The following is a 13,118-nucleotide window of genomic DNA, read 5'->3' on the forward strand; positions in this document are numbered from 1 at the left end:
TCTCAGTATCCATAGGAAATCATCTAAAATGAGTCTGGCTGTTCTCCAGATAATTGATATAATGGTCACTTTCAGCTTAAGGCCTGTTAATTGTCGTTTCCCATCAGACTTGGCTGTTGAGCCTACGTTTACAAGGGTCAATTGTTAAAGCCATATTTATTTTATTTTTTTAGGTGTACGGGCATGGCATGAAATGAAAGACATGGCAGTATAGACCACCATGAAAGTGATCATTTTCCCAAATGTATTATGCTGGGCTAAATCACAGATGGGGAATAAGGATGACCTGATCCCCCACGTTATATCTAGTCCTATGTTAATATGTAACAATAAACGTAAAGTGAAATGGGAGGTACATTGTATCTTGTAACTATAGGATTGTATTACACCAACTCCAATATTTTGAACATCACGTCTTGTCTCCTATCCAGACCATGACAGTACATAAAAATCTTTATCTAAAGATAGGTAATTTGTTTGTAAAAGATTGTAAAAGTGGAAGGGGTCCTTGGCAAATAAGGGTGAATTAGTGGTTTAATGATTCATGTAGGACTGCTAAGAAGGCCCTGGTAACTGTACTAAAGAGCAATCAATGAGCATTGATCACTGAAGCCAGAGGGACGTACTCCAGGGCTATCAAAACTAGTAAGGCCCAATGGGAGGCTGGCATATTGGATAATCTATTAGAAACAGTAAGGCATGAAGTTAACATAGAGGTAACAAGAACGTTTGCCATTTGGTTTCACATAGTGGGTGTAAAGATCTAAATCGCCCCAACTGCTATTTGCCCCTGAAGTCTGGGTGAATCACTTCTCAACATTTAACAGGGAAATACATGTTCATCAGAGTTCCTAACAGCTCGTACTATAGAACTAAGTGGTAATGAGGAAAAAGCCATTTTCTCTGAAAGAATCCTTTTAGATGCAATCCAGGCTTAAAAGCCCGGCAAAGCCCCTGACTTGGATAGAATTCTGGCAGACTTATTCCGTAGTGAACCCCAGATATGTGGCCCCTATATAAACTCCCTGTCAAATGCTTTGATGGTTGAAGCTCCGATTCTGAGTTCTTGGAAAGAAGCAAAAATAAGAAGGGAGACACATCTATACCTGGAAATTACAGACCCATAAGTCTGATTGACAAGATACAAAAAGTCTATAGTATGCAAATCTTGTCCAGACTATGGGACTGGATATCCCAGGCCAAGGTGCTATCCCATTTTCAAGCGGGATTTAAATCAAACATAAGCACAATCGATCAGATTGTGCAATTCCTGTCTATCAAGTGGATGACAGTTGACACTGAGAACGAGTTGATGTATGTTGCCTCCGTGGACCTTTGAGCTGCGATCAATCTTTTCCCCAGGACAAAACCTAGGGAGGTTTCATTCAAGATCGGGATCCCGGGGGAACTATTATCATTAATTCAGGCTTCATATACGGACAGATTTGGGAGGGTTAGGTGGGGCCCACCTCGGCAACTGACAGAGAACATCCCAATAAGGAGAGGAGTGAGACAGGGGTGTGTTTTGGCCTCCACGCTTTTTCATTTGTATATAAATGGTTGCATCCCTTACCTTTTAATAACTGTAAATGACTCTCTAAAGGTGAAAGATTACACAATACCATGGCTTCTCTTTGCAGATGACACCCTGCTTATATTGAAAACTCCTCGTGGTCTGTCCATTCTTTTGCATACATTTAACACTTTTTGTTTAGATAAGGGTGTGGAAAGCAACAGTAATAAAACACAATAAATTGTCTTTGGTGCCCAGATGAAGATCACAAAAAGCAAAGTATTTTTAGGGAGTGAGGCGTTGGATAAGGTTGATGAGTTCAACTATTTGGGAGCTAGAATAGAAGATTCTCATAGATGGGAGGCTCAGGTAGAGAAAAGTGTTTTGACCTTAAAAGAAAGAGCAGGGTCCATTATTAGGTTTGCCAATAGGTAATTTACTTGTGGCATTTCTCCCACCCATTGAGGTATATAGGAACCAAGCCTTTGGGGAGCCTTGCATGGGACAGACTTGTGGGGCCATTGTAACCTTGGCACCTCGAAAAAGCAGAAAATACATGTATAAAAAACTTTCTGGGTCTTCCTGCTAGTGCCCCTATGCTCCCTATTAGATTAGATTTAAATCTTAGACCTATTTCTGCTATCGCTAAGTTGAGACCTATTTTTATTGGATAAGGCTTTGGACTAATGAGGATTTAGGACCCTATAGGGATTGTATTAGAGTTATTTTAGGTGATCACCATGTTGGGAAGAAACCTTGGCTTGTTCATATAAAAACGTGTTTATTTAAGTTGGGGTTAGAAGTTTTTGGGTTTCAGCTCTCTGGGATAAACTGAAAAAGTCATTTTGGGACTTTGGGCCTCATTATGATGGCGGCCACCATAACGGTAATGGGACCAACTGCCATACGTGCGGCGGTCCCACCGACCCAATTAGGATGCACCCGTCATACTGGCGGCGCATCCTGGTCTTTTACCATTGCCGACGGAGCTGCTGGCAGGGAACTGTAGTGGGGTACCATGGATACCCCCCAAGTGCACCTCCCTACCCGCATCAACCTTCCCATGGCGGCATCACCGCCATGGAAAGGCCTTTAGACCACCCACATCATAATATGGCTGCTAGGCACCGCCACCATATTAGTGGCCCAGCTGCGCCCGGCCGGCAATCGCAACGATTGCCGACCAGCGGAAAAGCGGCAGACGGACTTTGCGTGCGCTGCGATACCCACCGCCATCATAATATGGTGGGGGGATTTCACATGAGGATGGCGTAACGATCACCACCGATCGTTACGCCATCCTAATGAGCCCCTTTGTTCTTTGAGGTAAGATTTTTGCAACATCCCCACGTACCCTGGTAGGTGCCTTCTGGTTGTTTGTGTGTGTTTGAGTACATGCCTTATTTGAATATGGTGATATATACCCCTACACATGCACTTTATTTAAAAAAAATTGGATTAGATATTTTACCACTGGCTACTTTACTTGCTGCTGGACGAAAAGGGGAGACACATCTACTATGTGCAAGATGGGCAGTTTGGTAGATAAGAACATTGAGCATGTGTTATTTTTATATAAGGCTTATGCTAAACCCCAATCACGTTGGCTCATCTCTCTTTGCAAACTTATCAGATTTAAGGACCGTCACATAGTTCTTAGGTTATGTAAAACCAACACCTGAGACTGTATGGTGTACTCAATTTCGAGATATTTGTCAGCAGCATGGCATATTAGGTCGAAGGTACCTTTTAATAGTTAGAATTACCTTTTGCATATTTGTGATCCCGTGAGGTTATTGCATTTATGACAGTCCCTGATCTGATCTTTTTAGATATTACATTTTTAACTCTTTGGAATGATTTCATCTATTTTTATGATTGTTCCCTTTTAGTTAGGATGTTTCCATTTTAGGTGTTTTTTGTGGTCAGTGCCATATTGCTTTTAAAGTGCACAATAGTACAGGAAATATGAATCGCATGATCATGTTCAAATTAACATAAAATTACCATTTATAGACTAAAGCTCACTCATTTTTCTACTGTTTGTCCGCCTGAAACGTCGTCCACTGGAAGGGAGTTCTGCATCCCCAGAGGAACCCGTAGCTGACAAACTCTACCTTCTTTTTTTCGACCTCGCCAGACCCGCTTTGCGGGTCCCGCAGCGCCTCGCGCTCCAGAGGCTGCAGACATTGTGGGAGTTCAGGACAGGAGGCGCGTGCAGGTGAGAAAGCCGGCGGGGCTGCGAGCACGCAGGCAGGGACTCCAGTGACCAGGAGCTCCTGCGCGCCCATGCAACACACCTGGGCTGCTCTCCCCGCTGGCCACACCCCCCTGAACACCTACCAATTGGCAAATAACAATAGGGTATATCACTGACGCTGTCCCCGCAGAGCGGGAGCGTGCGGGAGCGTGCCCGGGAGAAGCCCGGCACAAGGGCGGGACCGTCTGTGGCCGTTCGGGGCCGCAGGAGGCCGGGCTGGGCCAGGTTACTGTCATTCGTCTCTTTTTTAACTGTTCATTGTTTAATAATTTGTTAGTAGTGTACTAAGAGTGTAATCTGGGCCACATAGTATTCTTATCTTTGCCTAGATATGAGCCATTCCGCCCCCCCAGGCGTGGGTGTCCCTGTACTCGGCCCACTGGATAAATTTTTTAAGAAATCTACTAAGGAAGTAGATATGGCCCTCCTCCTTGCCGAGAGAAGAGCCGAGCATAGACGCTCAATTGAGCATTTAAAGAAAATTCCGCTGCCCACCGTAGGAGTCCAAAACCTTACACAAGAAACGGCTGCCCAAGGGTTGAGTTCATTTGAAGATGATGTTACTGACATCAACCAAATCCCCAGCATATTTAGGTTTCCAAGTATTTCCCCACCGTGTGTTAGTGCTACCAGCGGAGGCAATCTAGATTGTCCCCCTATTGACCACTCTAGCCTCATCGATTTAAACAATCCTGTTATCCAGATCACGGAAACGGATTCTCGTCCAACGTTGACCAACTTGTCATTGGTCTGCGTTGATTTTGGCGAGAATTTGTTACCAACGAGTGAGGGTGAAGCTGGAAACAAGCCCGCTAAGGCTAAGAGGGTCGTGTGCTCCCCACCCAGAAAAAAAAGGAGAAAGGGAGGGGTTAAAAGGAAAGGTCAAAGTCAACAAACTCCTCCCCTGTCTCTACCTAAACCTGTTACTGAGCATTTGGTCCCACCCACTGTTGAGTTACCGTTGGTTGACCTACATGATTTGGTTACCCCTGAGACTGTAATTGAAGGGTTTAATGAGTTGTCCTATGCTATCTTAGAGAAACTTATTGAATCATATATGTTACCCTTGCTGGAGCGTGTCAGGATATTGGGCGATAAAATGGATCGTCTATTGGCGTCAGCTGAGCAAACACATCCCCCTAGCTCTGATAAGGACTTGGGCCCATCTATCATTTTACATAGTACTAGACATGTTGCTGGCAATTCAAATATGATTCCTAGCCAACAACCAAAAAGTACAACCAATGCAGGCTCTACCTCAACTAAAACACCGGCAATGGATGTTAAAACTCCCCGAGCAGCTAATTCTGCCAAAGCGAATCCCGGGGTGGTTGTTAATAAACCACCTACTAAGGGAGTACTGCCCCAGATAAAGAATGGGGTGGGCAAATCCGCAAATACCAACACTAAATACCATAAATCCCTATTTCGGGGGAATAATGTAGATTTGCCTCCCGATTCTATGAATTATGTTATTGTAATGACGGGTGTGCCACCAGTTTCTGAGGGGGATTGGGAAAATAATGAAATTCTAAAAAACAAAGTCATCTTCTGGCTGAAAACAAATAGACCCCTACCTGCTCATCTTAATGGGGATATTGTTTCGGTCAGAAGATGTAAGTGGGTGGGGGTACGCCCTAAGGATATTGAGGGGGATATAGTGATTATCAACTTCAGGGACCACAGAGTAGCATCCCATCTCTCAGATTGGTATGTGGGAAGTAATGAGGGAGGGATATCCACGAGGAACCTCGGTTACTTTTATCCTGAGACCCTGATTAATCCAGCTGTTCGAACACAGGCTAGAAATACCAAAAATTCCCTCAAATGGTCCAACTTCACATCTAACTTCCACGGACCCAATTTTAACCCTGATGCTTGGTACCGTTCCTATACTCAATCTAGCTATAACAGTTCCATACCAACACCGGGCTGGGCTAAGGTTAAGCCTCAGCCTTTCTGTCCCCCAGCCTTATCGGACTTCCCACTGCATATTAAGACCCTGCACCCTCTGGCTCCCTCCACTCCGGTCTATCCACAATTTCAACAGCCCCCAAGTTCCAACTCGGCATATCAATTTCAAAATAGGTTCACTCAGCCCAATGAGTATTGGAATATTCCGCTGAGGAACCTCTATGACCCACTATCAGGGCTGTCGTCTAATGATTGACCAGCTTTTCCAATAAGGGAAGTTGAGTCTATTTCTGATTGTAAGGGTGTTGGAAATGTTTTGGGTAACTCACCATGTACTGTTAAAGGTTTTGAAGATCCTCTCCATTATTGTGAGAAAGGGTGTACGGTCTTTTTAAGAGAGCCTGATAGCTTGGCTTTGGGGCCTACCTCAATGTCTTTCAAGGACGTCACTATTGAGAGTGTTATTTCTGAGCCATTTGCCCAGTTAGGGTCATTGGGCATGCCAATAGAAGGTACGAATAAAGATGCCTTTGAGCCTAAAGAATTCCTTCCCCAGCCCAGGGATTCCCACCCTCTAGACATAACTAAACCATGTGATCGAGTTTGTATAAAGGGTACTACCTTGGGTTGTTGGAATATAGCGGGATTAGAATCTCGCATGTGCATTTCTGATTGGATTGATTTTATTTGCTGTGGCGATGTATGGTCCTTTCAAGAGACCTGGGCAACCTCACCAGTGTTTCTCTCAGGTTTTTTGAACTTTAACAAACCAGCTATTAGAAGCCAGAGAGGTCGGGCCATGGGTGGTCTCACAATTTGGGTTCGCCAATTTGAAGGTGTGTCTGTTAAGGAAGTTTTTATTGACTGTCCAGATATATTGATAGTTAGTATTAAAATAAAAAGTGGGATGGTGATACTGCTGACCAATGTATATGCTAGAGGTATCTCGGGTGGCAGAGTCTCAACCACCCTTCGCTGTCTGGATGACTTCCTAAGTACTACCTCGGAAGCTGGTTATGTGGTTGTTATGGGTGACCTAAACACTTGCTTTGAACCTCCAAGTAAAGATGATGGTTTACTAACTGAAGCAGAGGATTTGGTTTGGGGGGTTCCTCAGCTTGACATACCCCCGATCAATAAGTGGTCCCATGCAGCTACATTTATCAAAGGTCTCTGTCTGAATCGGGGTTTACGTGCCCTTAACGGACGAGTAAGCTCGGATAAGTTGGGTAATTACACATTTTTTAATGGTAGACATTGCAGTCGTATCGACTACATCCTAGTTGACATTAAAATGTGGCCGGTGGTCTCGGACATGGTAGTTATGCCACGTCCAGAAAGTGACCATGAACCCCTGGTGGCGGAGTTGAAGGATTTTAGTTTTGTAGGGCCAGTTGAACGACAGCTAAATTTTGTACAGGAGGCTGTCGTACTTACAAATGATATGAGGAGGGTCCGCTGGCCAAAGGTTTCTGTGGATGTGGAAGCACGTAAAAAGATCAGAGCCCTGGTTTCCAACTCACTGATAGAAATTGAGAAGTGTGAAAACCAGGAAATGATCAATACAAATATCACAGGCATACATGCTAGTTTGTTTCTGTCACTTAAATCACTGTTTATTAAGTATGTCGCCAACAAGGGTAGAAGGAAGGCTAGGAAACCCGCAAATTGGTTTAACGATGCCTGCCGACAGACCCATGCGGATCTGTTTAAAGCTTTAAAACAAAAAAACCCAGCCCTAATCAAAGCAAGTAGGAAGGCTTTTAATAATGCTAAACGCTCTGCTAAAGCTGCCTGGGATGACGAGCGTTGGACATCACTAGCTGAGGCCTGTGGCTCCAGGAACCTGCAGCAGTTCTGGCACCTTCTTAGATGGGGTCTGTCACAGGAAGATCGCCCAAGCCCCGCATCCGTTGAACAACAGAAATGGGTGTCCCACTTTGAGGAACAATTTAAATGTTGCAGCAAGACGAAAGAGTCCATTAGCTGGCCATTATCGTTAGATTCACTTGAGTTCTCGGCCAGAGAAGTCGAAATAGTCCTGAAAGCTATCCCTAGGGGAAAAGCGCCGGGTCCTGACTGCATACCAGCGGATATATTCCAACAGGACCTGGATTTATGGGTACCATATTTAGTGCGGTTGGTAAATGCATTGGCCTTGGGTGCTAGGGTGCCTGATTCCTGGGCAGGCGCAGAAATATTGCCTATTTTTAAGAAGGGTGATCGGTCGGTTCCATCCAACTACCGGCCGATCAGTCTTATTGACGCGGTACAGAAGATCATAACCCGTCTTGTTCTTTCCAGGATACAGGCATGGATTGAGGAGTATGATATTCTTACACCTCTCCAAGCTGGGTTTAGACCCCACGTGAGTACCCTGGATCAGGCATTTCGTTTCATGCTTTTGCATTGGAAAACGGTTACCCTGGGCAAAGGCAACCTATATGCGGCCTTCGTGGACTTAAGATCAGCATTCAACCTTGTCCCGAGGGCCCGATTATGGAAATGCCTATAGGACATGGGCATGCCCCCCACCTTAGTACGACTTATAGTAAACCTACATGCACATACCTATGCCTTTGTGCGTTGGGGGAAACCGGGTGAGGTGACGGAGAATTTTTCGGTGGCTAAGGGTGTCAGGCAAGGCTGCGTGCTGGCACCCACCTTGTTTTCTCTTTACATAAATAGAGTTACCAAGTATTATGAAGATTTTTCCACGGATGCCCCAAGTTTAGCTGGTATGAAAATCCCCTTGCTCATGTTCGCTGACGATACTCTCCTGATCTCCCAAACCAGACAGGGTTTGCAAAAAGCCCTGTCGAGGTTCGAGAGTTTCTGCAGCGAACATGAGCTGGAGGTGAACGTTTCCAAAACCAAATTTATGGTTTTGAGAGGGCATAAACAAATCAAAGCCAAGGTTTCCATGGGGGATACCCCCCTGGAGCAGACAAAGTACTTCACCTACTTGGGAGTTACCTTTAGTGAGACGTTGAGCTGGTCCCACCAGGTTGAGCTCATGACCTTGAAACATCAGCAGCTGGGTGGGGCACTGATCAAGGAACACAAAGGTTCATTTACAAGGCCAATGTCCCCGCTTATAAAGATATATGGTGGTAAGGTTTTACCAGCAGTCCTATATGGAGCAGAACTCTGGGGTGGTAGTAACCTGGACTCGTTAAGACAAGCCCAAAACAAATTCTTGCGAATGGCAACAGGTCTGCCTCAGTCATCACCACTGATTCCCCTTTTTTATGATTTAGGGTGCCAACCGGTGGACGACCATGCTAGATTTCGCCCACTCACATTCTGGCGTCGTCTATGGACTACGCCGGAACTCCACTACTACGCAAAAGCCTGTTTGGAGGTTAGAAACAGCTTTGGTGCCACAAATATAGGCTGGTTTAAAGACCTTAAGGCTACCCTAATTGCCTTGGGGCATGGAGACCTGTGGTTCTCCCCCGAGTCAGCCAAATTCCCATCTAAAAAGGATTTTAATCAGTGTTATTGGGAATGGGTGACATTCAACAGGCATTCAAAAATGTGCTCGAGTAGCCTTACTGCTCTGTTCACTGTTTATAAGGACATACCCAAGTTGGAAAGGTATTGGGATATTATAACAAAGCCCATGGACCGCAAACTATTCTTCCAATTTAGAACTGGTTCACTTCCTCTTGGGGACTTTACCAAAAAGTGGGGAGCTGATAGGACGGGGCATTGTCCTAATTGCCAAGGTATTGTTGAAAGCATGAATCACTTTTTGTATGTGTGTCCACTTTATTTTGCCCCCAGAGCCAAATGGCTTAAGCCGGTATGTAGAAACTTAGGTACCAGCTCGGCTGGTGAAGCAAGTAGAATGTTAAAGACCAATCTGGACCCTTTAATTGTTGTGGGGGTTGCTAAATTTCTGGGGTGGGCCTGGGTGCTTAGAATCAGGTTTATTAAAAGCAATCCAACGGGGATCTAAAAGATGTGATTGTTTTAAAACTAGCCCCAGAATTTTGCCGAAACAAGTATATATTTGAACGCTACTGTAAATCTGTAAATATGTAACAAGAAGCCGATTAGCCTGGCATGATTTAATACTTGTCTTAATTGTTTTTATATGTATAAATTGTATTTTATGTCTTTTATGATGAACTAATCGAATAAAGACTTCTTGAACTTGAACTTGACTAAAGCTCACTATGCTCTTCGAACGTTTGGTTTGAAAATATATGCCACCTTAGTTTCTTCTAACTCCTTATTTCTCTTTTAGGAGTTGTTCGACTGTTTTATTTTTACAAGGATGCTCTTCACTTAATTAAAGCTTTGAATGAAACGGTAAGCTTTATCTCTGCTTGTTGTACTGGACCTTAAAGGTAAGTTGCCTAATAGTGGCCTTATTTGATTAGGGTTTACAGCTTCATTATGATTATGTTTTGATTTCTTACATCCAGATACCTACACGGGAACTCCCAAGAATAAAAAAAAGTGACTTCTTATGCATATACCTTGTATATACCGGATCTTGAATACATACCAGGTATTAATGTTGTTAATCTGGGTTCGGAGTAGACATATTCCCTGACTCTGAAGCTTCTGAGACCCCTCATTAATGTAACATTGCACTGTGGCACCTGCCTGTTCTTTCCTTGGAGGACACTCACTTACTCCGCTGCTGTCATCAAACATCACTATACCACTTTGGATAGACACCAGCTTTATGTATATCATCCTTGTTCATGCTCCAATAGGAAACACTCCAGGACAGACTGACTGTGTTTTCTAGAGATGAGCACAAGCAACCCAAGATTGGTTTCAAACGATTTTAGCCTCAACACTGAGGTGTAGCTCGATTCCTGTGGCACAGAGACTGCAGAACAAGGTCTGGGTATACCTGTTGCACTTAGGGTTTCTACTGCAACACATTATCAAGTAATGGAAGGAATGCTTGAATTGAAAGAATTTCAGCCACCACCATCGCTTGGGCTGTATTCTAGTCCACTGTTTTTTGCACACCATGCCACTCCAGACAAGGAGCAGCCATGTGCTTGTCAGTCTTGGCCCTGCTTCAACAAGAAATTACATAGATTTTTACAATCACAGTTTGTAGTGTGATGCATAATCCTGTTTAAAAATTTTCTAAATGATAAAACTTCATGAACGAACAGATTCTTTCTTATGAAACATTGTTTTTTATATATATTTTTAAAACTCTTTCACATAGGTATTGGGCCTGATTGAACAGAAAAGGAGGAGAACAATGATTGCCTTTTCACAATAATGGATAGTGATTAACTGTAACCGACTAGAGACATTAAACCATTAATTGGAATGATGATTGGACTCATGGCGATTCCCCCTGAAACTTTGATGTCTTGTCATTTGATTATGGAAGCAAACATTATGCAACTAGGGTGAATCAGGAAAAATGATTCTTTGTCTGAGGATGTATGTAGCCCACAGGGGCATGATTAGCTTGATGGGAATCATACAGCGAAGCTATACAATTGAGGATGGCAATGAAAACATGGGTGTATATTATAGACATAATTTCAAGGATGGCTGCTTTCCCATTGCGGTGTAATTAATGCCCCTATGTTGTGTTTTGATGATGTTGAATGGCCATTATCAATTTGTCTGTGGAATGAGAAAGTTCGGTCTGTTTTGAGGAACAGAATTTTGCCCTCGTCACAGTAAACTTTCAAATGAAGGAATCTGTTCGTTCAGACTTTTTTTTACATATTTAGCACATTTTGCAACAGAATGACTCATCATGCTACAAATTGTGATTATAAAAGGACTGTGTAATTTCTTCAATGTATTCCTCATAGGGTGATAACTATAGTACTGAAAACTAGGGGCCCCATTTACATAATCATCTGTAGCACACACGGGAATGCAAATATAAGATTAATTGATAAACAATGAGCTCAATCATGTGAGATTGCCTACAAAACATTATTCGGTAAAAGCAAGACTTAATGATACATGAAAATGAGATGTTTAGTCTTACCTCTGTTACCATGGTTTGGAATAGACATCGCTGCCAAGGTTTCAGATTGCTATGTGTGACATTTCCATAAATTCAGTGTAATTATGAGTGACATGTCAACAACTGTGACATGTCACTCATAATTACACTGGTAAGGGTAGAGACTGAGTTCAACTGGTGCTGGCTGCATAGGCACATTGTAAACAGGTTTTGGCTGAAATCAAAAACCTCTTGTCAAAAATATGTGAGAAAATTTAAAGCTTATGTGTACAATAGATTACCCACCTGTGGATGTCTGGGCACATCCCCATGTTAAATAGTTATCATACAGAGCTATAGTCAATTTCTATACAAACTGGGCTTTTTACATTGTAGATATTAATTTAACAATCTTTACCGAATATTGTGAGGGACACTCTTGTTGAGTAGCTGTGCGCTATATAAATGTCTTCATTCATATGCATTGTTATAGCCTTATAGCCCGCCGTAGAGGGCTATACCGGCTATTAGAACATTGGAATGTTGGGAGCTCCATTGAAAACAATGGAGTGCTCTGGGCTTATAATGGCTGTTATAAGCCTGGAGCACCAACATTCCAATGTTTCTTTGTTCACAGCTCTGGCTGTGAACAAAGACTGTCTCTCCTGCAATGATTGTAACTGGAACGCCCATCCCCAATTCGACGCGGGCTGTATTATAAGAGGAGGATACTCCACACTCTCCCCTCTCAGAATGTTGTGATAGGTGACAATCTGAAGGCAGTTCTTTTGAATATGATATCCATAAAAAAAATGAGTTCCAGCTCTTTGATCCCCTCATTGAGATTAAGGCAGACATTATGTTTGTCACCGAGACATGGCTTAATGAGGGCTCCAACCCGACCATCGCTAATGCGATCCCTCTGGGGTATATGATAATTAGGAAGGATAGACCAGGCGGTAGGGGAGGGGGTGTGGCTATTATACGTAAGAACTCCCTCTCTTGCCTACCATTACCCAATGCAGAGTTAGAGGGGGCTGCAGGCCTCGGTTTCCATCTGACGGTTCTGCTCACCAGTCGATTGCAGGTGTGGTAATCTACCGAACACCAGGGCTAGCAGGGCGGTTTCTGGAGTCCCTTGTGTGTAAAAAACAAGGACCCCCTGAGATAGTGGATATTACAAGTTCTAGGTCAGGGAAAAACAGCGTGCAAAGTAACAACCATGGCACTTGAAATGAGGATTCTTTCCGATCACATCAATATATGTAAAGAAGAGGTAGGGGGTCTGTACTCAAAATTTATTATTGACCTTATTTAAAAATAAAACTCACAAAATATACATAATAGCTATCAATTTAAACAATATAAAATTATTCCTAAAATGCACAACACATCATCAAAAAGTAATAACAGATAACACATTTAAAAAAATATATATATAATGACGCAACAATTAATTGGAAATCACAATATTAAAA

General features: G+C 43.1%; 1 protein-coding gene across 11 annotated transcripts in view; it reads left to right on the forward strand.

Annotated features, from left to right (window-relative positions):
• WDR93 (WD repeat domain 93) overlaps positions 1–13,118 on the forward strand; it is a 694,060-nt gene that overhangs the window by 151,281 nt on the left and 529,661 nt on the right. For all 11 annotated transcript variants that reach the window (XM_078683212.1, XM_078683218.1, XM_078683219.1 and 8 more), the window contains one exon: positions 9,943–10,007. In XM_078683212.1, coding sequence (XP_078539338.1) covers positions 9,943–10,007 — 65 coding nt within the window. The remainder of the gene's footprint in view (positions 1–9,942; positions 10,008–13,118) is intronic.

Source organism: Lissotriton helveticus, chromosome 3_1 (genome assembly GCF_964261635.1).
Source record: "Lissotriton helveticus chromosome 3_1, aLisHel1.1, whole genome shotgun sequence".
Taxonomy (NCBI): Eukaryota; Metazoa; Chordata; class Amphibia; order Caudata; family Salamandridae; genus Lissotriton; species Lissotriton helveticus.